General features: G+C 39.7%; 1 protein-coding gene across 3 annotated transcripts in view; it reads right to left on the reverse strand.

The window, feature by feature from the left end:
• The window catches only part of AK5 (adenylate kinase 5), a 276,265-nt gene that overhangs the window by 146,951 nt on the left and 104,176 nt on the right, over nt 1-25,138 (reverse strand). For all 3 annotated transcript variants that reach the window (XM_030825171.1, XM_030825172.1, XM_003260226.2), the window contains exon 7: nt 1,306-1,396. In XM_030825171.1, coding sequence (XP_030681031.1) covers nt 1,306-1,396 — 91 coding nt within the window. The remainder of the gene's footprint in view (nt 1-1,305; nt 1,397-25,138) is intronic.

The raw sequence follows: 25,138 nt of genomic DNA on the forward strand, positions 1-25,138 counted from the left end.
AGGAGAAAGTAGACGCCTGGAAGCCGCTGCTAAGGCTCAGGCACTACGCACTTTACCAAGGAAACCTTAAGAGAAGGAGGACACAGCACCCGACCTCAGGCGGTTTCCTACTGGTACAGAAACCAGCACAGTTGCATCACTGCAGGGCACAAGGCTCCCTAGTGGAGAAGCACTGCTAGCGAGCCATGAAGTGCTGGGTGTCCCAAAGAAGGGGCGGCTTAAATCAGCCCCTCCATCCCACTTATTAGCAAACTGAGGATATCCAGCAGTTAGATATTTGTCGTTAGAGGTAGTCACTTCTAAAGCATTTTCTAAATAAAATATTAACTTGAAAAGCACAGAGTCATAGTATTTTTCAGAGCAGCAGTAGTCATGTTTTCATAATCTTAAATGATTCTCAATATTTTATCTTTCTTGCAATAGGCCAACTTTTTATAAATCTCATCAGAAAGTTAGGCAGATGAGTTTACATCGGTTATCTGTGTTCTGTGGGTCTGCCCAGAAAGACTACCACCTTACCCTTCTAATTCTTTCTTTGAAGCTACTCTTAGGTGGCTTCAAATAGTGATTTAAAATGTTAAGTGTTTAGCCGTTTTTCTTTATGGCCCCAAGCTTTTGGTCTTTACCCTTGGAGATCATTACTCAGAAGAAAGAAGGTCAGGACTGAGACTAAGACTGGAGAGTCATCCACATAGAATTGATGTTGAAGCCACTTGTGACAATGAGTTGACTCAGGGTCAGAGTACGGAGACAATGAGAGGAGGGTCAGGACAGAACCGTGAGTACTGCCTACATTAGGAGGTATGATTACTCCACATCAATGTCCAAAGTCAAAGTTCCAGGCAAGAGCACTTAGGCAGAGAAGAGGTAGGGGTCACACAGGAGCTGTGGGTTGGGATGGGAGTGGCTACCAGATTGGAGGGGATGCTTTTTTCAGGCAATGAGGGAGAAACTTATCGTATGAGTTAGGGGGTCCTGGAGATATTGTAAATTTTAATTGTTGTACAAAGTATGGGTTAGGTTAGATATTTTTCTATTATAGTAACATAGGCCCTATGTTACATTGTGACTACCTGGTAATGTGCATGTGCAATGACTGGAAGAAAAGCAGCAACTATAAGGAACAGATTTATAGCCTTTCCTCTCTACTTTGTTTTGTACTTTTATTTTTATACCAGAAAGTATGAGACTTTGTCATCCTTCAAACCTTGCAGCAGTTTGTTTAGCTTCATCCATTAAAACAAAGCCCCAGACATTCGGCAGGTGATCACGGCGTACTGTTGTCTAAAGGACACAGTGACTTACCTGCTGCAGCCTCTTTGTTTGGAAATAACTTGTTGTCAACTGCCACACTGATGTCATAGAACACCTCGTCCTCATCGCGGTCGGCATCAAACTGGGGGAAATCAGGACAGACAAGTTTGGAATGTGAGAATACACAAATTAGTTAATTCAAAAATATAATGAGCATCCATCACACAACTGTATCTCTAATGAAGCAGAACAACAGGAATTAAAGCATTTGAGTCTTTAATCAGACATTTAGAGGGTTTTAAGCCCAGACCTCCTATCGAACAGGGAAGAGTATTAGCGAGTAAATGTACAGTCACTTACGGTTAAAAAAAAGTGTAATATTTTCTTAATTTATGGAGCACGTTTGGAAAAAATAACTGCAATTTATCTTGTGGCTTTCTGACTTCATTTTTCTAATTTGAAAAACATGCAAATGTATAGTTCTAAACAGTAGATGTTCTAAACTTATTTAAAAAAAAAAAAAACCACAAAGAGGCTGGGTGCAGTGGCTCACTCCTGTAATCCTAGCACTTTGGGAGGCTGAGGTGGGCAGATTGCTTGGGGCCAGGAGTTTGAAACCAGCCTGGCCAACATGGCAAAACCCCATCTCTACTAAAAATACAAAAAAATTAGCCAGGCATGGTGGCACATGCCTGTAGTCCCAGCTACTAGGGAGGCTGAGGCATGAGAATCACTTGTACCCGGGAGGCAGAGGTTGTAGTGAGCCAAGATGGTGCTGTACTCCAGCCCGGGGGACAGACTGACACTCTGTCTCCAAAAACAACAACAACAAAACCTCCAAACCAAATTTCAGATACTATATTAGATACAGTATCATAGATATAGCCTATGGATTCTATGGATTTAGATGTAACAAAAATTATAGATTTAAATATTTATTTTATAATTCTCTAAAATTTACAAAATTTTAAATATTTTAAAATGACATAGTTATATTTATGAATTCTCTATTTTCCAAGTTTTTCAGTGGTTTGTTAACACATTTTTGTCTCTTTAGTTTTTAAAAATAGCTTTACTATGACAAAAACAAGTGATGCAGAAAAGACTCCCTATTCAATAAATAGTGCTGGGATAACTGGCTAGCCATACGCAGAAGATTGAAGCTGAACCCCTTCCTTACACTATATATGAAAATGAACTTAAGATAGATTAAAGTCTTAGATGTAAAACCCAAAACTATAAAATTCCTGGAAGACGACCTAGGCAATACCATCCTGGACACAGGAATGGGCAAAGATTTCATGACAAAGATACGAAAAGCAATAGCAACAACAGCAAAAATTGACAAGTGGGATCTAATTAAACTTGAGAGCTTCTGCACTGCTAAAGAAACTACCAGCAGAGTAAACAGACACCTACAGAACGGGAGAAAATATTAGCAAACTATGCATCTGACAAAGGTCTACTATCCAGCATCTTACAAAGAATTTAAACACATTTACAAAAGCAAAACAAATACCTCCATTAAAAATTGGGCAAAGGACATGAACAGACATGTCTCAAAAGAAGACATACATGCAGCCATCAAGCATATGGAAAAAAAGCTCAATATCACTGATCATTAGAGAAATGCAAATCAAAGCCACAATGAGATACCATCTCATACCAGTCAGAATGACTATTATTAAAAAGCGAAAAAATAACAGATGGTAGTGAGGTTGTGTTGGTGGGAGTGTAAATTGGTTCAACCATTGTGGAAAGCAATACGGCAGTTCCTCAAAGAGTAAAAGCAGAACTACCATTTGACCCAGCAACCCCATTACTAGGTATATACCTGGAGGAGTATAAATCATTCTCCCATAAAGACACATGCACGTGAATCTTCACTGCAGCATTATTCACAATAGCAAATACATGGAATCAACCTAAATACCCATCAATGACAGACTGGAAAAAGGAAATGTGGTACATATATACCATGGAATACTATGCAGCCATAAAAAAGAACGAAGTCATATCTTCTGTGGGAACACGGATGGAACTGGAGGTCATTTTCCTTAGAAAACTAATGCAGGAACAGAAAACCAAATACCACATGTCCTCACTTGTAAGTGGGAGCTAAATGATAAGAACTTATGAACACAAAGAAGGAAACAACAGACACTGGGGTTTACTTGAGTGGGGAGAGTAGGAGGAGGCAGAGAAGCAGAAAAGATAACTATTAGATACTGGGATTAATACCTGGCTTATGAAATAATATGTATAACAAACCCCCATGACATATGTTTACCTATGTAACAAACCTTTACATGTGCCCCCAAACCAAAAATAAAAATTAAAAAAGAAAAAAATAGATAGTATGACAAACAAAAATAAAAATAGCTTTACTGAGTTCTAAGTGATACACAATGAACTGCACATATTTAAAGTATGCAGATTATAAGTTTTAAAAATTGACAAGTGGGACCTAATTAAACTAAAGAGCTTTTGCACAGCAAAAGAAACTACCAACAGAGTAAACAGATAACCTACAGAATGAGAGAAAATATTCGCAAACTACACATCCAACAAAGGTCTAATATCCAGAATTTATAAGAAAGTTAAACAATTCAACAAGCAAAAAACAAATAACCCTATTAAAAAGTGGGCAAAAGACATAAACACTTCTCAAAAAAAAAAAGTCTTACAAGTGGCCAAAAAACATGAAAAAATGCTCAACATCGTTAATCATCAGAGAAATGCAAATCAAAACCACAATGAGATACCATCTCACACCAGTCAGAAGGCTATTATTAAAAGAGACAAAAAAAAGACGGATGCTGCAGAGGCTGCAGAGAAAAGGAAATGTTTTTACTATTGGTGGGAATACAAATTAGTTCAGCCACTGTGGAATGCAGTTTGGAGATTTCTCAAAGAACTTAAAACAGGTTCTTTGACCATTTGACCCAGGAATTCCATTACTGGGTATATATCCAAAGAAAATAAATCTTTCTACTAAAAAGACAAATGCACTCATATGTTCATTACAGCACTATTCACAATAGCAAAGACATGGAATCAACCTGGGTCCCCAACAATGGTAGACTGGATAAAGAAAATGTGGTACATATACATCGTGGAATAAGACACAGCCATAAAAAAGAATGAAATCATGTCCTTTGCAGCAACATGGAAGCATCTGGAAGCCATTATGCTAAGTGAATTAGCACAGGAACAGAAAACCAAATACCACATGTTCTCACTTATAAGTGGAAGCTAAACACTGGTTACGCAGGGAGATAAAGACGGGAACAACAGACTCTGGGGACTCCTAGAGAGGGGAGGGAAGGTGGGGAACAAAGTTTGAAAAACTACCTATTGGGTACTGTGTTCACTACCTGGGTGATGGTGTCAATCATACTCTAAACCTCAGCAGCATGCAACATACCCAGGTGGCAAATCTGCACATGTACCCCCAAATCAAAATAAAAGTTGAAATTATATTTAAAAAAACAAATTATAAGTTTTGATGTATGTCTACACCCGTGAAACCATCATAAAAATAAAAATCGTTAACATACCCATCAACCCCCAAAGACTCCTCATGCCCTTTTGGCATCCCTTTTCCTTCTCCTCTCCCCAGGTAACCATTTATCTGCTTTCTGTAACCACAGATTATTTTGCATTTTCTAGATTTTTACATAAAATGAATAATACAGTATGCAATTTTTTTTTGTCTGGGTTCTTTCACTCAGTACTATTATTTTGAGATTCACCAATGTTCTTATAACCTTAGTTCATTCTTTTTCATTATTCATTAGTATTCCATTGTGTGGATATATAGTGAAACCCATCCTGGATAGCTTTCATCTCAGACATTGTAGTTTTCAACTCTAAATGTTTGAGCCTTTAAAAAAAAATTTTCCATGTCTCCATTTAAGCTTTTGAACATCTGAAATAAAATTACTGTTACTTTTAATGTCTTTCTCTGTTAATTCTAACATTTGTGTCCGTTCTGAGTCAGTTTCAGTTGATTTTTTTTACCTCATTATGGGGTATATTTTCCTGGTTCTCTGCGTGCCTGGTAATTTTTTACGGGATGCCAGACATTGACAATTTGACCTTGTTGGATGCTGGATATTTTTGTATTTCTATAAATATTCTTGAGCTTTGTTCTGGAATGTAGTTCAGTTACTTGGAAACAGTTTCATCTTTCAGGTCTTGCTTTTAAGATTTGTTAGGTTGGATCAGAGCAGTGTTTAGGGCTAATTATTCCCCACTGTTGAGCAAAGCCTCTCTCCATGCTTTGTGAATTATGAAGTTTTCCAGTCTGTCTGAAGGACACTGGCACTATTCCAAGCCTGGTGTGAGCACCAGCTACTGTGTGCTCTAATCCTTTTGTATGTTTTTTTTTGTTTTTCCTTAGCATCAGGCAATTTCCTCATGTGCATGCAGAAGAGCTAAGATTTGAACTTTGGATGACTGACACTTTCCATCCTACCAGGTGGCATATGATCATTATAGTAAGACAAAGGCAGCCATTCTACTCCAGTAAGTGTCGACACAGCCCTTCTGTCTAAAAGCAAGGGGAAAAAAACCAGGAAATCATTAGGACAGATACAAGGTGGCCACTGAATATCTGATTAGGCCTTCTGCATATTTCCAGAGTTATCTGTGTATCTCTCTCATCTCCGATACTTTTGTCCTGCAACTGTAGCCACCTTGATTTCTTGGACTCTCAGTTCCATTTCCTCAACTCATGGAGTCCCCCAGCCTCCAAAGGGTTTCCTTTTTCCTGCACTGTGGCCTGGAAACATCTCCAGGCTCTGAAGCGATCACAGGGCTCACTGCATTTGTTTCCCTTCTACCAGGGACCACTTCATTGCTTGATGTCCAGTGTCTTGAAAACTGTTTTCTTTTCTTTTTTTTTTTTTTTTGAGATGGAGTCTCGCTCTGTCGCCCAGGCTGGAGTGCAGTGGCGTGATCTCGGCTCACTGCAAGCTCCGCCCCCCCGGGGTTCACGCCATTCTCCTGCCTCAGCCTCCCGAGTAGCTGGGACTACAGGCACCCACCACCACGCCCGGCTAATTTTTTGTATTTTTAGTAGAGACGGGGTTTCACCGCGTTAGCCAGGATGGTCTCGATCTCCTGACCTCGTGATCCGCCAGCCTCAGCCTCCCAAAGTGCTGGGATTACAGGCATGAGCCACCGCGCCCGGCCGAAAACTGTTTTCTTAAGTAGGTTTTCTTCTGTTTATTTTTTTGACTGTTTCATGTGGAAGAGAAAAATCCAGTCTTTTCTATTCCAACTTGGTGAGAGGTGGAAGTCTCAACCTTTAGCTTTTATTCTTATCATTATCCTGAAGATATTTCAGAATATCTAAGTAATTTATTCCTTTATATTTTCCTACTGAACTATTTCATTATTTGGGAAAACCTAGTGAGGGAAAAACTAAGTTAGAAAGTTATTTCCCTACCTCCCTTTGTATTGTTAAAGCACATCTGTATAATGCTTCAAACTACTTTCACTATGTCACATCAACCCCTGGGAAAGGTGAGGCAGACAGTGTTATTTCTACTGTATTATTTTTTTTCCAGAGGTTGCTAATTTCTTTATTTTTTTCTTAAATAAAATCAATTAATGCCCATCATAAAAGCTTTAAATCCACAGTAGGGTAAAAATAGAATGTTTGGGAACTCTTTGCACTTCCCTCATTTAGTTCTACTCCACGGAATTAACGATGGTTAATATTTTCCTGTTTATCCTTTCAGAACTCCATTTATTGGTGAGAATGGTGTTACATAAAACATCTCAGCCAGGCACGGTGGCTCATGCCCGCAATCCCAGCACTCTGGGAGGCAAAGGTGGGAAGATCGCTTGAGGGCAGGAGTTCTAGACCAGCCTGGGCAACAGAGCGAGACCCCATCTCTTATGTCGTTTCTTATGCTTTCCCTTGGACATTTCTTTATTGTATTTCTTCCTCTTCTTACAAAACCATTGACTTATCTGTTTATATGTCATGCCAAATTCAAATGAGGGTGCTAGACTCTCTTGTATTGTGGGGTACTTGTTTAATTTAAACTTTGCCTGGAGAGTGTCCACGAGGGATTTGCTGACTAGTCTTTTCTTGAGCTATTGTTCCTCATTTTCCCTTTTCCTTTCTTTTTCCTGTTCATCTTCCAGCTCCTTTTCCATGCCCTCTCCTTTTTCTCTTCTCTTTTCACCTGCTTCTCTTCCTCCTCCTCTCCATTTCTGCTTTCCCTTTCGTTCATCTTCACTGTAATCTCTATTTGATCACTCTGGATTTTGATCCCAAGGCATAGCTGGTTGTTTCTATATAACAAGATCTGTGGAATAAAATCAAGTCCAACTTTTTAATTATGTGAAGTTATCACCATCTTCCAGCCCTTGCTGATTTAGGCCTATGATTGCTTTGCTTTGGGTCTTCTCTCTTAGAGGCTCTGTTTTATTTTCATTTATTTTTTGAGATGGAGTCTCACTCGCTCTGCTGCCCAGACTGGAGTGGAGTGGTGCCATCTTGGCTCACCGCAAGCTCCGCCTCCCAGGTTCAAGCGATTCTCCTGCTTCAGCCTCCCTAGTGGCTGGGATTACAGGCACATGCCACCAGGCCTGGCTAATTTTTGTATTTTTAGTAGAGACGAGGTTTTGCCATGTTGGTCAGGTTGGTCTCGAACTCCGGCCTTAAGTGATCCACCTGCCTTGGCCTCCTGAAGTGTGGGGTTACAGGTGTGAGCCACCATGCCTGGCCTGTTTGATATTTAGAAATAAAAAAATTCTCAGTACCAGATGGTTTTACCTCAGCAAAGTCTTGAATTATCAGGGGCTTCTGAAATATCAGGAGCTCTCTCTGCCTTGAAAAACTTTCTTCTCATGCTTCCCGGACAGAAATCCTTTCCTGGATTTCCTTCTAAGTCAATGGCTGTTCCTTCAAAGGTTTCTTTATTGCTCCTCTTTCCCCTACCGCTCTCTGACCCTCCTTATTTCTACTTTATAGAAGAGGAAATATTTACCCAGAGATTTTATGACCTTCTCAAGTCATACGGCTAATAAGCAGAAGAGTTAGGACTTGAACTTGGGATGACTGACACCTTCCTCCTACCACGTGGCATATGGTCATTACAGTGAGACAAATACAGCCATTCTGCTCCAGTATGTGTTAACACTGCCCTCCTGTCTAAAAGCAAGGGGAGAAAAGCAGGTAGTGTCAGGGCAGATACAAGGTGGCCACAAAGGTACAGTGAGTGCCATCTCAATGCACTGCTTTTCAAATCCACATATGCTGGCTGTTTTTCTTTTCGGATATCTGTTAGTTATCATCAGTCTGGGGCAATATCTACTAAGAGGGGTTTTGTTTCTATTTTTCCTTGAACTTTTGAGGGATGGGCAGCAGCACTGTCATTTTATAAATTAAAGATTTATGTTTTAGCCAGGGTTCCCTGGAAAATGGAAACTAAGGCAAAACTTCCAAGTTAACATTTTAACCATGGGCAGGCATTAAGCATGAAGTGGAAAAGGGGAGTAAGGCAAAGAAGGAGGGCAATGTTATGAGCTGCACCCAGCTTCATTAATAAACACAGCCGCAACACGGTCTCCAGAAAGGCTACATGGAGATACTCTATCTCAGGCCAGTCTGGTAGGAGGAGGGAGCAAGGGACTTCAGCTGCTGGCTCCTGCCAGTCTCCTGTCTTTCACTGCTCCAAGTTTTCCTAGGGAGAGTTGGGTCCCCCCACTTCTTGGTTGCGCTGCCCAGCCTCTCTGAGCAGCCTCTGGGAAGCCAGGGATCAGGGAGCAGCACAGCCCCTGAATCTAGAAGTGCTGAAAGAAGCCAGTGCCTCCGTAAGTCTGGTCTGCTGGGGTCTAGGTACTGGCTCTGCAGGAGATCCCACAATGGTGAGAATGATGAGGCCCAGCCCTCAACAACCTTGAAGAGGCTGACTGGGGCCATTACCAAGGTTAGGATATGCGGTGACAGTCAGGGCAGTAGCAGACAGGGCTCTCCATTCAAGAAGCAACCGAGGCCAAGGGGGCACATGAGGCCAAGTGAGCCACGGGAGGCTTGTAAACCGGGCTCAGGCAGCTGAAAACACAGCTAGTGCTTGACTGGAGTTTCTGCTCTCCCGTGTAGCAGCTGTCTGACTTTGAGCAACTTATTTCTTAGCATCTATACAACAGCGATGATAATATCCATCTCAAGGGATTGTTGTGAGGACTACAGAGATGGTCTATTTAATATCCCAGCATAAAGCCTGACACAAATTGTCACTTTCATTTCTCTCTTTGAGACCCTAGGGCTGACAGACCATGTCCCATATATTTTTGATTGCTTCTGTAACATACATGCATATGATCTCTCCCTCTCTCAAACACATACACATTTTTTTAAAACTTGGGGATGTAGAGTGAGGAATATAAGAAACTTTGAGACTTTCTAGGGGTATCTTATATCCTCCGACTAATTTGAACAAGAATATTTTTATTTCCAGCATAGACTAAAATGGCTGATTGTCCAATTCAAGAGGCAAAGGTAAAGCACAATTCATAAAATCATTTAACGAGTATTTGTTGAATAACTACTATGTACTAGCTATTCACCATGAAGATTCTTCAGCTGACCACTTAAGCTTTGGACATACACACATAGAGCCATGAGGAATGAAGATAACATTCATACACTCAACTCGGCCATGGCATGGCGCAGATGCTGCTGAAGCCAATTTACTCCCATATCAGGACCACAGAATTAAGTCAGATTTCATTTCCTACAACATCTCACTTCTACAACTCCAGAGTGGCATGGGACTTTTCTTTTTATTCTTTTAGCAAATATGATGGCGCTGAACCCTGAAGAGCATTCTGATTGAATATTATCATAATTGACACTTAACTGGCAAAGAGTTTTACAAAATGACGACATTGAGTGTTGCAGAGGTTGTGTGTATGGTGAAGGGAGAACTGGCTTTTAGATCATCAAACTTTTTTTTCTCACTTGTTTTTCAAAAACAACATATGTTGGTAGTTAACAACCAGGAACGATCCCCACTCCCCCAAGGAAACATTGGCGGGAGACATTTTTGGTTGTCACACTTGCAGGGGGGTCGGGGGGCTACTTGCCAGGGATGCTGCTAAATATCCTACAGTACCCAGGACAGCCATCCTCACAGCAAAGATTTATCCCATCTCATAAAATGTCAGTAGTGAAAAAACTGTGAAGCCCTAATATGTATATTAGGTTTTCTTGGCTTTAGGATTTTTAAACACTGTTTTGAAATTCAAATAGTGATGTTTTATTTTGTTTTTTTTTTAACGAAAAAGTTTTCAGCTACAAGAACCTTGGAATGTTAACTTCAAAATACAAAGGGTAGCAGGAGTGATAGTGTTGCAGCGGTAGCATAGGTAGAGTGATGAGTATCTAGGAATAAAAATTTATTTACATTTCATGGGTCAGAAAAGGATCCGGGGAGATATAATTGCAGGACAATAGACCAGATGATGTCTAAAGTTGCTCACAGCTCTGAAATTCTGTGATTAGATGGATGCTATGTTTTAGGTAATTGTTATTTAATATCTAGGAATCTTAAGAAAATCCTCTTCTTATTCCTAAGGACAGAATTTGCAGAGGATGTGGTCTGCATAATCTGTTTTATGTCATTTAATGTAAGAGGGCTAGAGAGGTCAATTGGAAATTTCAAAATGAAATGCTCACCAAATTCCCTAGTTCATTCACAACATAGGTTTTAATTTGAATAACAAAGGCAGTAACAACTTTCAAAAGTCTACAAAATATATCTAGATTAGGAAAGGGAATTATAGCAGAGGGAGGAGAATTATGCACCATCTGAGGAGAAAACTACAATCATGGTTTGCATTTTTAATGGCGGAAATGAGTTTTTGTTTTTATTTTCTTTTGGCTCTGATTTTCAAACTGCAACAGAGATAGGGCTTGCCACATAACGAGCGATGTTAGGTCTATGAAACACCCTCAATGGACTAAAAAAGGATGGTACCAGTTCAATCTTTCCTCTGAGATTCTGCTTTTGATTAAACTTAGGTCTGTCTCCCATTTTTTTTCCTCTCCTTCTTGATGGGGAAATAAATTGGCTGTTTTGTTTCAGTGTTATATATCCCATAAGTGTCATTCTCTACGAACCAAATGAGCTTCTTGAAATTTTTACTTCTCCCTTGTTTCATGCAAGAGATTTCAATTAAGCAGGCTCTCCACCAATGGCATTTCTTGTTTGTTACTGGAGCTCCTTCAACATGCAAATAACTGGCCCTTCAAAATTTCTTTTATATGTTTGGAGATGTCCCTCCAAAAGATTGATTGATTGGTGTTCTCTTTGCAGTGACTTTATTTTTCTTCAACTAAAAATTGAAGATTGCACTAAAAGAGCAATAAACTTTAAAAACTCATGGCTCCTGGAGTGAAGTTATCAGCAATGGAGTAACAACCATTGAAACTACTTTGCAGAACCATATTTCTAAAGCCTCATAATTAACTACAAAATTTGAAAGAGAAACACCTGAGTGGACGTGGTGAGTGAGATGGGTGGGAACAATTCTCTGAGAAAGTTGAGTCAGTCCCATGGTTTGATGAGAATTCCTGTGCTACAGCCCTGCTGAGCCAAGCTCGGCGGAACATACTATTTTTTTTTTTTCAACAGAATGAAAGAAGGACAAATCACGAAAGAAGACAGATCTAAAAACAGACATGATTGGTATGCAAAGGGATGAGTACAGAACGCTTGAAGGCTGTGTATATCTGAGTAAAATACTTATTTTCTCAGCCTTCTGTACAGAATCTTTATTTCACTGGATATAGGCAGCACCCAGAGAACTTTGTTGGGAAAAAGTCAACACAATAAAGAGATACCAGAGAAAATTGCTGTGATATTTATGAACTGTTTTATGAAAAACTTCTCCTTGAACTTGAAGCTTAACAATGTAATAGTGACTTTGATTTATTCTGCTATAGAAACCTAGAAAAGAAGGCTAACTTAAGATAACTTTGATTATTCTGACTACATTAGCTTGCAGAATATTTTTTGGAATCTTCATCAGCACTCAACAACAGGAGCACCAGGTAACGCCATTTATTGAACAACTACTATGTACCACGCACTGCATTAGAGGTTTTCTTTTTAAAAATTTTATTATTATTATACTTTAAGTTTTAGGGTACATGTGCACAACGTGCAGGTTTGTTACATATGTATCCATGTGCCGTGTTGTTTTGCTGCACCCATTAACTCGTCATTTAGCATTAGGTATATCTCCTAATGCTCTCCCTCCCCCCTCCCCCCACCCCACAACAGTCCCCGGTGTGTGATGTTCCCCTTCCTGTGTCCATGTGTTCTCATTGTTCAATTCCCAACTATGAGTGAGAACATGCGGTGTTTGGTTTTTTGTCCTTGTGATAGTTTGCTGAGAATGATGGTTTCCAGTTTCATTCTTTATACATTTTTTATCAATTGTAATTTATCATTTGGATTTTATATGGATTTATTCAATTTCTACAATAACATTATAAAACATTATCTCCATTTTAAAGATTCAAAAACTGAGCCTCAAAGAGATTAAATAACTCGTCCAGGTGGTGTAACTACATTGCAGAGCCAGGATCCAAATCCACAGCTGTCTGCATCAGACAGATGCAGATGCCAAGGCTGTCAGGATCAGATCTTAGCTGGGCACTTGCAGAACAAAGCAGGGCTTTTGGAAGTAGTCTTAGGATGGACCCCCAAGAATCCCCAGAAACTGTGCCAAGCCAGGTCCAGATGCAATATACTGAAATATTCTTTATCTTCTTCCCCATTTGGGGACCTTAGTAGGTGATTCTGTTTCTCTGCATGATGCATGTACCTTGCTGGGTGGCTGTGGTTGTTGGCAGAAGAACTTTCCTGCAGACAGGCCAGGAAATCAGAAGGAGCAAGGGCAGGCAAAGTTGACTGCAAGAGGCAGATGACTTGCTAACTCCTGTGGGTCTCTGTGGGTTGGTAGCTTAAAGCTATAGGGAAACTGGCTACTGCCCAGCAATCCTCTTTGTCTATTGTTGACTCTAGTTGCACCCAACAGCAACCTTCTAAAACCTCTTTGCAAATAACCCTGCCTTTTAGTTTGTTGAGAGGATTGAGGTCATCTAGCATGGATTCTGTTTTTCTCCTCTCATCACTATTGGGTCTCCCTCAGCAATCAAAGGAAGAGTGGGCCTAGCTCCCTTCCAAGAGCCTCTGTGAGATGGGAGAATGGATTTCTGTTGTGGGCCATGTCTGGTCTGGCACTTCCTAAAGAAGCTGCTCTGGTTCTGTCCCAGAGTTCCAGCCACCAGCACCCACACACATGGGCCCAGCTTAGCTGCCCCTCCCTCACAGCTCAACCAGGGCTTTGGCCCCCTATTCCCTGTGACTGAGAGAAAGCATTCTAGACTCCTTTCCCAGAGCCCCTTGATCTGGTTGTCTAATTAGGAGACAGTGGATTCAAAGCCAGACCACTAACAATAAGAAGGGAGAGGCTAGGTTTCAGGCCATGCAGGAGGTTGCAGTTGAGAGAAAAGGGCCCAAGAGAAAAGAATCCAAGTCAGTGGTGGCAATCGGGGTTTGGAACAATTCTTTAGCTGATGGGAGGGTGGCTGCAGTGGCCGATTGTCTAAATTTTATAGATTCAGGTACAGCCCCAGAACAAACATCCTTAGCTTGACCAATGTCCAGATCATGAGCAGATATCAAGTGCCCAATATTCTGCTCCCTAATCTTTGGGTACTATGACAAAACACTTCTAAAATTAAGTTGCTGCAGAAAGCACTTACTTCTAATGGGGGTAGCTGAAATAAACCCCTATGTAGTAAATACCAAGAGGATTTAAGATTTCATTAAGATGATACTCACTGGATAATGCTTCTCAATCAAAAGTTGCTTAAGAAAGGGATCTGTAGCCCAGAAAATAGGGTGATTAATAGATTTCGTCAAATAAATAAACTTTTAGAATATCTTGAGATCCATATAGATTGGACCTAATCTCGTATACCACCTACACGATGCAATTCAATTCAGTAAAGATATATTGAACACCTACTTTGTTCTAGGTATTAGACTGGTCATTGGAGATGCATGGAAGCAAGATTAAATCATATTGGCTTTTCTGTACTTATTAAACCACTAGTGAGGACTAAAATACTTTGAAATGACTTGGTAAAGAAAGCGTTAAAGGGAAAAATGGAGAAAAATGATATGCTCATTTTAGACAAGAATTACACTGTGCAGTTCTCATTTTTTCTCTACTGCACCTACAGCATTCTGAGCCCAGGAGTTAGACAAATACTTGTCAAGCTGAATTAACCAGAAAATTAAATTAATTAACATACCCTTTTCCCCTTTCTATTTTCTCTTCTCTCCTCCCAGCATTCCAGCAATTTGAGGCTTTGCAAAACTACAAAGTAGTGGCATTGAGATTTAAAGCTTTGCCAAGAAGGCGTCCAAACTAAAGAAATTAGTTAGAGCCTCAGAAGTCAAATTTCAGCCTCATGTGACATTGGTACCTCTCCTAATTACAGGCTCCATTCTCTTTAATGCTTGAGTGTCTCCCTGCTACAGAGCTCTAAGTGGTACCCTGAAAGCCTGAAAAAAAAAAACAAAAACGCTGTGCTGCCTGAGCAACAGATGTGTGACTAGGGGCTAATTTAGGCCCTGGGAAGATCAGGCTCATTCTATTTTCTTTGATTATTTTTCCTTCTCTTTCCTTTTATTATTACTTGTTTAAGTCCACATGATTCATCCTTTAAAAAACTTTATCTCCTGCAATGTTGACGTTAACTACCATGGCCAAATATGGTCAGTTCATAATTACTGTAAGATTCAATGGAGATCAAGTGGAATCAAAAAGAACAGCTTAGAAGATGGAAAACTAAGGGGAATGCATCTTGCAGTAGGAAGAGAGGACATTATGATGAGAGATACCACTAATAAAGTAGAAAAAGCATTTGGACTTTAGATTTTAATTTTATTTATTTATTTATTTAGAGACCGTCTTGTTCTGTTGCCTAGGCTAGAGTGCAGTGGGATGATTATAGCTCACTGTAGTCTCTGACTTCTGGGCCCAAGTGATGCTCCTGCCTCAGCCTCCTGAGTAGCTGGGGCTACCGGCACGTGGCACCATGCCTGGCTAAGTTTTTACGTGTAAATTTTTTGCAGAGACAAGGTCTCACTATGTTGCCCAGGCTGCTTTCAAACACTTGGGTTCAAGTGGTTCTCCTGCCTTGGCTTCCCAAAGTGCTAGAATTACAGATGTGAGCCAGTGCTCTCGGCTCAAATTTCGTTTTAGTTAATACACACATTTAATGTTGCCAGTAGTGAGAGGCTTAACATTTATAAAAAAAATTTAATTGGATTAGTGGACAATCATTCTGGATAGGAAAGGAGCTGCTAGGAAAATTGTGCTAATGTTTCCCCCTGTTGGAGAAGTGGACACAAAGTAAGGATGACTTGGGGGAAATAATTTAATTCAGTCAAACACGGCAACATCTCTGCCCTCATGACGGAGGAAGCGCTACAAGACAGCTAAGACAATCATTACTTCATTGTGGGAAGGGCTGTGATGGAGGTGTGCTTGGAGGTCCTGGGGGCCAGGTGGTGGGTATGTGAGGCAACGTGGGGCTCGGGGAGGTTCTGAACAAGTTAGACTGAGCAGGTGAAGAAAGGAAAGGAAGGGCGCACCAAGGAGAGGAAGTGCCATGAGAAGAAATGAGGGTAAGAAAGATGTAACTTCTTTGAAGAAAATGAGGGTGCCTCTGCCTTAAAATCTTGGGATTATTCTGAGAAGGGGAGATGTCCTTTCTTGCTTCTTACAGTTATTTGAAGGCTTTCTTGGGATTTTAACACCTGGTAGCTGACTATCCTCTACCAGAAATCCCTGGGCATGTGTCTGTAGTGAGTGGGTGCTGTGTTGTGCACCCAGGAATGTGACAGGTGGGCTCATGTGCATGGCATGAGTTACCATTTATTAAGCATTTACTATATATGCTAGGTAACAGGCAAAGCATCTCGCAAACATCCCAGTTAAATCCCAGAACAATCCCAATGTAACACTTTCCCAAGGAAAGAATTTAAAGGGGTAAGTACTTACTTAAGGTCATACAATTAGGGAAGAACACAGCTTGGATAAGAACTCAAGTCTGTCTTACTACAATGCCTGTGCTCTTAAGCATTAAGCTATTTTAGCTCTGGAAGAGCAAATCCTATGTTCCTAGTTATCCCACATTCATTTGTTTTTCCTTCCTATTTTTAGCTCGAGGGTCATTTCCAAATTCAGAGCCGTTTAAACAACCATCCTCATTTTTTCCCTTACTCACTATTCCCAGGTCTATAACTTTGTGTTAATATTGTTTGCGACAAGTTCCCAAAACATCAAATTGATCTTTGTTTCAGGATAATTAACTTATTAGCAAGATGGCTATGACAGGCTTGATTTAAAAAATAATTACAGAATGAAAACAGAATGGGGGCTTGTTTAACAACTTAATAGCCACTGGGCTCTTTGGGTAATTGAACAATTTTTCCCCAAGTTTTAGGAAAAATATAAGTGAAGCAGGAGAGACAAAGAAAATTATGAGACTGGAAATCAGATGTATAATAATGGAATTGACATTTACCTCCATGGGCAGAGGAAGAAAATATGCACATAGATTTAAAAATCCTTATAAATGCTTTTGATGCTAAGACTTTATGTGAATTTAGCTGACTTAACTCTGTGGGTAATTACTCTTCTTATTCTTCCACTAAAATGGCAGAAGAATTGGCTTTGACAGGAAGCAACACGTAGAAAAAGAGATTACCTGCCATCCATACCTACATTTTATTTTCTGAATTGTGGATCATAGAGAAAAATAATTTAATTAGCCACATATCAATGAACTATGAACTCAGCAAGTTCAGATTCACGTATAGCCTACTGTTGATCCTGTTGAGTAAGAATGGTATTGATAGATCTTTCAGGCAGTAGTTGAGTTGGGCTTGTAGAGGGGATGAAGAGGAGTGAGTCAGGGGATACAGATAAGAATCTTGGGATTATCCTTCTGAGAAGAAATAGACGATGCTCTTTCTTGCTTCCTACAGTTATTTGGAGGCCTTCGAATAATTTCTCATCCCATCGAAACCTGTTTATATGTGTCCTGGCTCGACCTTCTCTATCACTTTTGTTTGAGGTTATGTTTTGTTTAGTTATGCTTCTTTTATTTTTTTCAAATATGCTTGAGCCTTCCAAAGACAATAGCAATGAGAGATGCTGTTCTGCAAAGATGCAGCTTCACTCAAAGACAAAGTGAGCACAGGCTCTGAAGAGCCTCTTAGCCTTCTGCTGCCTCAAGCCAGGTCCACTTCTCTTTATATTTTCACCTCTGCAACCATGGGCATGGTCAGCCTCCTCCTAAAGGGGACTGGAATTGATAAGCTTACCTAAGGCATAAAAGGTACGTAGTCTTTGCAAAACAGCAGATGCCTTCAAATTTTTATAGACAATATTCCGCTTGGTACACATGGTCGATAATAGAGATAGAAGCCAACTAGAATTTGTTAGAAGCTTCAGTGAAAAAAGCTAAGCCTGTGAAAAACAAAATTAATGCCAATTTTAAATGCAACCCTCAGGCTTTGCAGAATGAGTCAAACTTGATCACACAAAAACAAAGGCAGTATGTCCACTTTTACAAAATGACAAAGAGACTTTGTAGGATATTTAGAAAGTTTATCACATTTTGCAGGACCCCTTCTCTTCCAAACAAAGCTCCATTCTTATCCTAAAGAAAAAAGAATCCATTATGTCTCTCAGCAGTGCAGGGGATCAATATTATGTTTGAACTCTCTCAAAGTGATCTCCTTCTTTCACTGCAGGAACAACTGAAGGAGAGGAGGGCCCTCATACTCACTTTTAAAATTACTGAGGGGAGTGCAAATTTAAAGGTCTCTTGTCCTGAGTATTCTTAGATCCTGTGTCTCTTAAAAGCTATGTGAGTTGCAATTAATTTTTCGGTAAACTTCCCAGTAAATTCTTGAATTCGCAAGCTCATTGGAAGTTTTTAATAGTTGATTATGACTCAACCAATATTTATTGGGTACATACATTTGTTGCAGATAGTATGAAAAGATGTTTTTCTCTAGTATCATATAATATAGATTATGTTTTGACCTTTTATGAATGTCCTCTCCCTGTCCAAGTAGGAACTTCCATTAGAGATGAGTGAAAAAGTGACATTACTGTGTGGCCATTTATATTAATTAATTCATTACAAAAACTTGTTGTGCACCTGTATGCCATGCACTAGGGTTCACTGTTCAGTAAAATAGGACTCTTGCCCTTAAAGAGTCCACAATCCAATGAGGGAGACTTTTACTTAACCCTAACATTAATGCAAAATAAGGGCTGTCACAGAGCTGTATAGAGAACTACAGTAGGAGATCAAAGGAGAAAGAAGGATTAACTGGTCTCAGAGAGGGAAGGAGGATTAAGAAAGTTTTGTGGAGTAAGTGGGAATGAGGATTAAAGAAAATGTCATAGGAGAGAGAGAATTTGAGCCCACAATATTTCAGGCCCATGAAGATCCTTGTTGAGTTTGTGGCTGCCCCACCACATACTCTTTATCTGACAAGAATTTATGAATCACAAAGCACACATTCAGATTTACCAGATTTTTTCTTTCTTTCTTTTTGTGAGATGGAGTCTCGCTCTGTCACCCAGGCTGGAGTGCAGTGGCACGATCTCAGTTCACTGCAAGCTCTGCCTCCTGGGTTCACGCCGTTCTCCCGAGTAGCTGGAACTACAGGTGCACGTCACTACACCCAGTTAATTTTTGTATTTTTAGTAGAGACAGGGTTTCACCATGTTGGCCAGGCTGGTCTCGAACTCCTGACTTCGAGTGATAGGCCCACCTCAGCCTCCCAAAGTGCTGGGATGACAGGCATGAGCCACTGTGCCCGGCCCAGATTTACATTATTTAAAAATCTGGCTTGATAAATCAGTTTCTTAGTAATATCAACAATAATGCATCATTTCTCTTTGACCACAGGTCACACTCAAGGGAAGTGATGAGGTGGAGAGGTAGACCACCTGGATCAAATCCCAGGCACACCTTACTAGCTATGTGACTCTGGAGGAGTTACTGATTCTCGAAGCTTCTTTCCTCATCTAGAAAATAGTGTCATATGGGTATGGAATGCTGAAAGGTAGAAAATCCATTATTAGCACAGAACTTTGCATGTAGCAAATCTAAGTATTGCCAATTACCATACTGGGAAGTGGCAAGTGGTTGTCTATGTAGAATCACGTTTTCTGGAAGTATCTGAGGTGGGATAAATTCTTTTAAGTCCAAAATGACTTACATATCTTTCTGACAACTTCTTAGCTCCCATGCTCACTACTTTTTAAAAATCCTCTGTTTTACATTTATTTCATAAATACCATTATAACAAAGATAAAAGAAATAAAAGCCACGATAGCAACAAATTGTCCCAATCTGTGCCTAGCTTTCCTATTTCCATAATCTCTTTTGAATCAAGCAGACATTAACTTAAAGGAGATGCCCTGCAAGTGAATAAATGAATCAATAAATGAACTGCTGTCTCAATGGCTTTTCCTCCAAAAGAAGTATAAGGTATTCCAGAAATTATGCCCTGACAACCAGCTAGATTGATGTGTTTACTCTGAAGTGGTGATAACTATAGTTACAGTATCACAAAATGCTTTCCTGAGTTTTAGAAGATTTTACTAGCCGGACAACATAGTGAGACCCTGTCTCCACAAAAATAAATAAATAAATAAATAAAAATACGTAGCTGCGTGTGGTGCGGCATACCTGCAGTCCCAGCTACTTGGAAGGCTGAGGTCGGAAGATTGCTTGAGCCCAGAAGGTTGAGACTGCAGTGAGCTGTGATCACATCGCTGCACTCCAGCCTGGGTGACAGAGCAAGACCCTGTCTCAAAAATATAAATATAAATAAATAGATAAAATATTTTAAAGGAAATCCCACTACTATGTCCTGGTTGGAAGGGCAAAATGGGACACGGTGGGCAAAGTGATGAATTTGGAATGAGCACCTACAACAATGACATTAACAGTAGATCGCAGAATAGATTTCCATGAATTATATTTAAAAAAAAAAAAAACAGCGATCATTCCTTTGGCCACCAAAAGGCCATTTCCTTTTGGCATAAAATCATGACCTACTTAGCTGTCTTGTCAGAAGAGTCAGAACTATTATTATGAATGTGCAGATTTGGATTCTGTGTTTGCCAGTCACAATTAACACAGCTGAATGACAGCCGAGAGAGTTGAACACAACTCCCTGGGCACACACTGAAGAGAAACCAATATAGGTTCTCTCTTTCTAAAATCCAGATACATAATTTTTAATGATTTGTAAGTAGCCAGATAACTTATCTCACTTTAAGAAAACATTACTGTTTGTTTAAAATGTGTTATTTTATTTCTTTCTCTAATATGTCAAGTGAATTACAGAGGGATTTTGGCTTAAACTTTAAGTCAGTTATCTCATATACGGCACAGAACAAATCAGTAATTGCCCTGAAGAAGAGCTAAGCAACTCATTAGAAAGGCCTCAAATGTATCAGAGGCTGTTTCCCATTCCATTCATGAGATTTGGGCTTGGAAACTTGTGCTTAGGAGGAATACTGAAAAATTAACATCCATTTTAATCTCATGCCTTGTAATAATACTCACAGTATATTTTAAACTACAGACAGGCCTAAACATAATCAATTTAGATTGTATAATTATATATGTTCACAGTCAATGGTTAATCTGTAATATAGCAGAGACAAAAATACTGAGAATCTTCTGGATGTTTCAAGTACTCTGCATGATCCAAGGATTCTAGAATTTCTCATTTTTATTCAAGGAGTATGTTGCAGTCTACATATCTGTCCATTTGTTATAGAACGAGGAAAATGCAGCTGTTAATTCTATCTTCTGAAAGGAAAACAAAGCCACTCTATGAAGCTATAAATGACTCAGGATAAGTAGTTATCAATATTTGTTTCACCCCGTTTATTTCACCTTCCTAATTCCTGAGCATTTGGTGTAATGAAGAAGTTAAATGTGTCAGCTCTGATGTCACACCAGCCATGTGGCTCTGGAAAACATCCATCTCAGTTTCTGCAGGCATAAAATCAAGATAATAACAATTCCTACCTGATGAAAATCATCCATGCAGTGTGTCTGCACATGGGAAATGTTTTCTAGATGCTGGTTGTTATTATGATTTATTTCTTAGAATCTGGTTCTTCAGTGTCTTTTTTTGTAGCACCTATCCATCTGTTCATTCACCCATTAGCTATTAATTGAATACTTGGGACGGACAGATACTGCAACAACAGCCTGAGGATGGAGATATATATATATATTTGCATAAAGTACTGAGAGAGACAAATAAATATATACCAGGTTGATGCGCCTGTGCCTCAGCTGTTGTGAGCGTTGGCAGCTAAGAGCTAAGAGCTCACTTCCGCACCCTTCTCTGGAGGACTGCTCTTAGCTAATTGGGCCTGTCTGGGAGCAGGCCTCAACCCCTGGGGCTGTTTCCATAATCATCCTACCTGCCCGTGCAACCAGGCTGAGGCTAGACTTCTGAACCCATCTGTTTGTGTCTGACTCCTTTTCCTCCCTTCTGCTTTCCCACTCGCTCAATGACAGGTGTCTTCCGAGAGCACTCCCTCAACAGACCTTGTCAGAGGGTCTGCCGCCAGGAGATCCAACCCAAGACAAAGTTTGGAATCAATAACAATTTTGATAGCAATGCAGGTTTCAAGTAAATAAATAATGGCTAACCAAATATTTCTACAGCTTCCTTAAAATACATAGACACAAATAATCTATTGTTCTTCCAAAGTGATTGTACGCATACATTTTAAGTATTCTTATTAAGGTGCCTCTGCCTTTCTTTGTTACTTTAGCTTTTTTAGAGCTTCCTTATCTTTAAACATAAAAAATCATGCTATTCTACATTTAGTATTATATATATAAAATAGATGTAAATTAAGTCGAACAAAAATATTATTTAAGAACTTTTAAACATTTTGTGTTTGCTTTTATTTCCTATGTTCTTCCGAAGTTGAAATAAAAGCCTTTCTACTTTTTTTTAACAGACTGGTGATTTTGATGATCTCCCTGGTTCCATGTTTATTCCTATTGCCTTTTTTTCACTTATTCATTATAAGTGGTCTGGGTTTGTCCTCCCGTGTAAGAGTAAGTTGTTAGCATCATCAACTCTGAGCCAAAATGGGCTTCAGGTACCCTCTCACCTGAGTGTCCAGAGTAACAGTTTTATCAGTTAACTGTTTACTGATACTGAGTAATGAGGCCATCCAACACATATGCAGTAGTCTAGGGAAATAATTGTCACTGATTTACCTGGGTAGGAATGTCAGACATGAACAGAATGAATTTCTTAATATTCTGCAGGTCTCTTATTGAATGGCTAATTATCCTTCATAACTGGTGATCCTTCACCAAAACACAGAATTATAGGGTTAAAATAGACCTTGAATGTCCAGCTGAGACCCTCTTCTCACTCCTGCATTTGGACAGACCAAAGGCTTGAAGTCTGCCTGCCATGAAATTATACTCTTTTTAAAAAAGATTTTTTTTTCTTTTTGAGACAGAGTCTCATTCTGTTGCCCACCTGTGGTGTGACCATGGCCCACTGCAGCCTCCACCTCTTGGGCTCAAGTGAACCTCCCACCTCAGCCTCCCGAGTATCTGGAACTACAGGCATTCACCACCACACCCAGCTGATTCTTGTATTTTTTGTAGAGATGGGGTTTCACCATGTTGCCCAGGCTGGTCTTGAACTCCTGGGCTCAAGCAATCTGTCCGTCTCAGCCTCCCAAAGTACTGAGATTACAGGCATGAGCCATTGTGCCCAGCCTTAAAAAACAAATTTCAGAGACACTGTGGTGTCATATTATGCATAAAATAATTTGCAATTATTTAACCTCCCAAATTTTCACAAATTTCCTATTAATCACACTATCAGTTTCTATGAAAAGCTAAAATTGTATTCATTTCCTCCATCTTCCTTTTTTCTGCAGTCATCTTCTCCTCCTCACTACATCCTTCTGTCACTTTTCTGTATTTAACTTACGTAATCCAGCATTTCTCCTGTTTCAGGCAGCCTCAGTGGCCCAGATAATGATACTTCCTTCTTCCCTATTAGCAAGGCACAGAAACTATTCTTGCAGTAGCCATTGATTCATCCACTTTCTTTCCTGGCGTTTGGGACAAGAATTTGCAAACATCTTAACTACACGTTTGAAAATGGAATGTTTCTATTCCCTCATTTCCACCATTTTCTTTCCTCAGGCAGATGTGGTCTTGGCTTTTACCAATAGTGTATCACATCAAAGTCATTCTACAGTCTTTCTCTGGAGACATCAGAAAGGCAGCCTGGGGATATCCACTTTCATACCTCACAGGGTCCCACAGTACAGTCCCCTCCAATTCAGGCTGCTCTCTAGTCAAAGAAGTCAGTTACTATTCTCAACGTCGTAAGCTTCACTGATCCTTAATTATGCTACTTGACTATCAGTAAGCCTTCTATCTTCCACACAGGGTAGTCCTCATTTCAGAGCTAGCTCTGCTTCCATCCAGTCTCCTCGTTCTTCTCTTCTACTTTCCTCTACTTCCCTGATATTCTGAATTTGCTTCCTTCATTTGTGGTCTGTGATTCAGACTGTCCATTGCAACAGCAGCCCCTCCAGTCACCACATCAAAAGAGCTTTCACACTTCACATTCTCTTATTCTCCTTTTGGCCAAGTGGAGAAAGTTCAAGGCTGTAATCAATCTTTTTTTTTTTTTTTTCCATAGAGCGTATGCTTCCCACATTGTTTTCAGTAGGGCATAATAGTTTTCTTAAATATCAGGCTTTATGTAGCTGATAACATTTTAAAGGTATTTCTCCCACATTTCATTCTGAATTATCATAGTTCCCCATACATGAGGAATGCTAAATGCAACAACAACAACAACAACAACAAAACAACCAAAAGAACGACCAGGTTCTTTTACATGGCTTTGGGTTTCTCAGATGTTAAAGATTTAGTGGCAAAGACTACCTGAATGCTGAAAATAACTTACTGACAGAGGACAGTGCTTGGGGTGATGAAAATTCAGAGATAATACACATATTAATTCGTTCTCTAAATGTAGCATTTAACATTGAATGCATACAGGGACAGAGATGCTGTGACTGCTGTTTCACTTTTGCTTCCCTTTAAAGACAAACATCTGTTAATCTAGCAGCCTGACTTGTATCATAAAATATGCATGTCACTACGGAGACCAGTGAGATTGATCTGAATAAGCAATTAATGCCCAACACTTGTGATACTGTATTTGCAGAATGATGGAAGAAAAAATGTTACAGAGTAGAGTAAGAGGAATTCAAACCTTGAGTCTCTTAAAGCCTCATTTATATATGTGCATGACAATGGAACTTTCAAACAATATGATTGTTAATATGGCATTATGTCATAATGGATCAAGAAACAGTAATGCTCGTCGTTTAAAATGGCAGGATAATAAGAAAATAAGCAGCTGAGAAATCAATGTTAGACAAAAGTATCCAGGTGGTGGTTTTAGCAGCCAATTTTAACACAGAAATAATGGTTTACATTGCTTTGAGCAAACCTTTACTAATGGAAAGCCAGTCTTAAACAAAAGATAAATGAAAGCATGATTATTTGCTTTTCAAATGATTCAGATGTTCCCTAAAAACGCTACTAATCAGATACCAAGTCCTGCTGATTCCCAGCAGAATGTAGCTAACTTTAAGCAAGATGCAAGAGGCTTGTTTTGACTCCATGCTGCTCATCACTTGGAGTATGTTT

This window comes from Nomascus leucogenys, chromosome 12 (genome assembly GCF_006542625.1).
Source record: "Nomascus leucogenys isolate Asia chromosome 12, Asia_NLE_v1, whole genome shotgun sequence".
Classification (NCBI taxonomy): Eukaryota; Metazoa; Chordata; class Mammalia; order Primates; family Hylobatidae; genus Nomascus; species Nomascus leucogenys.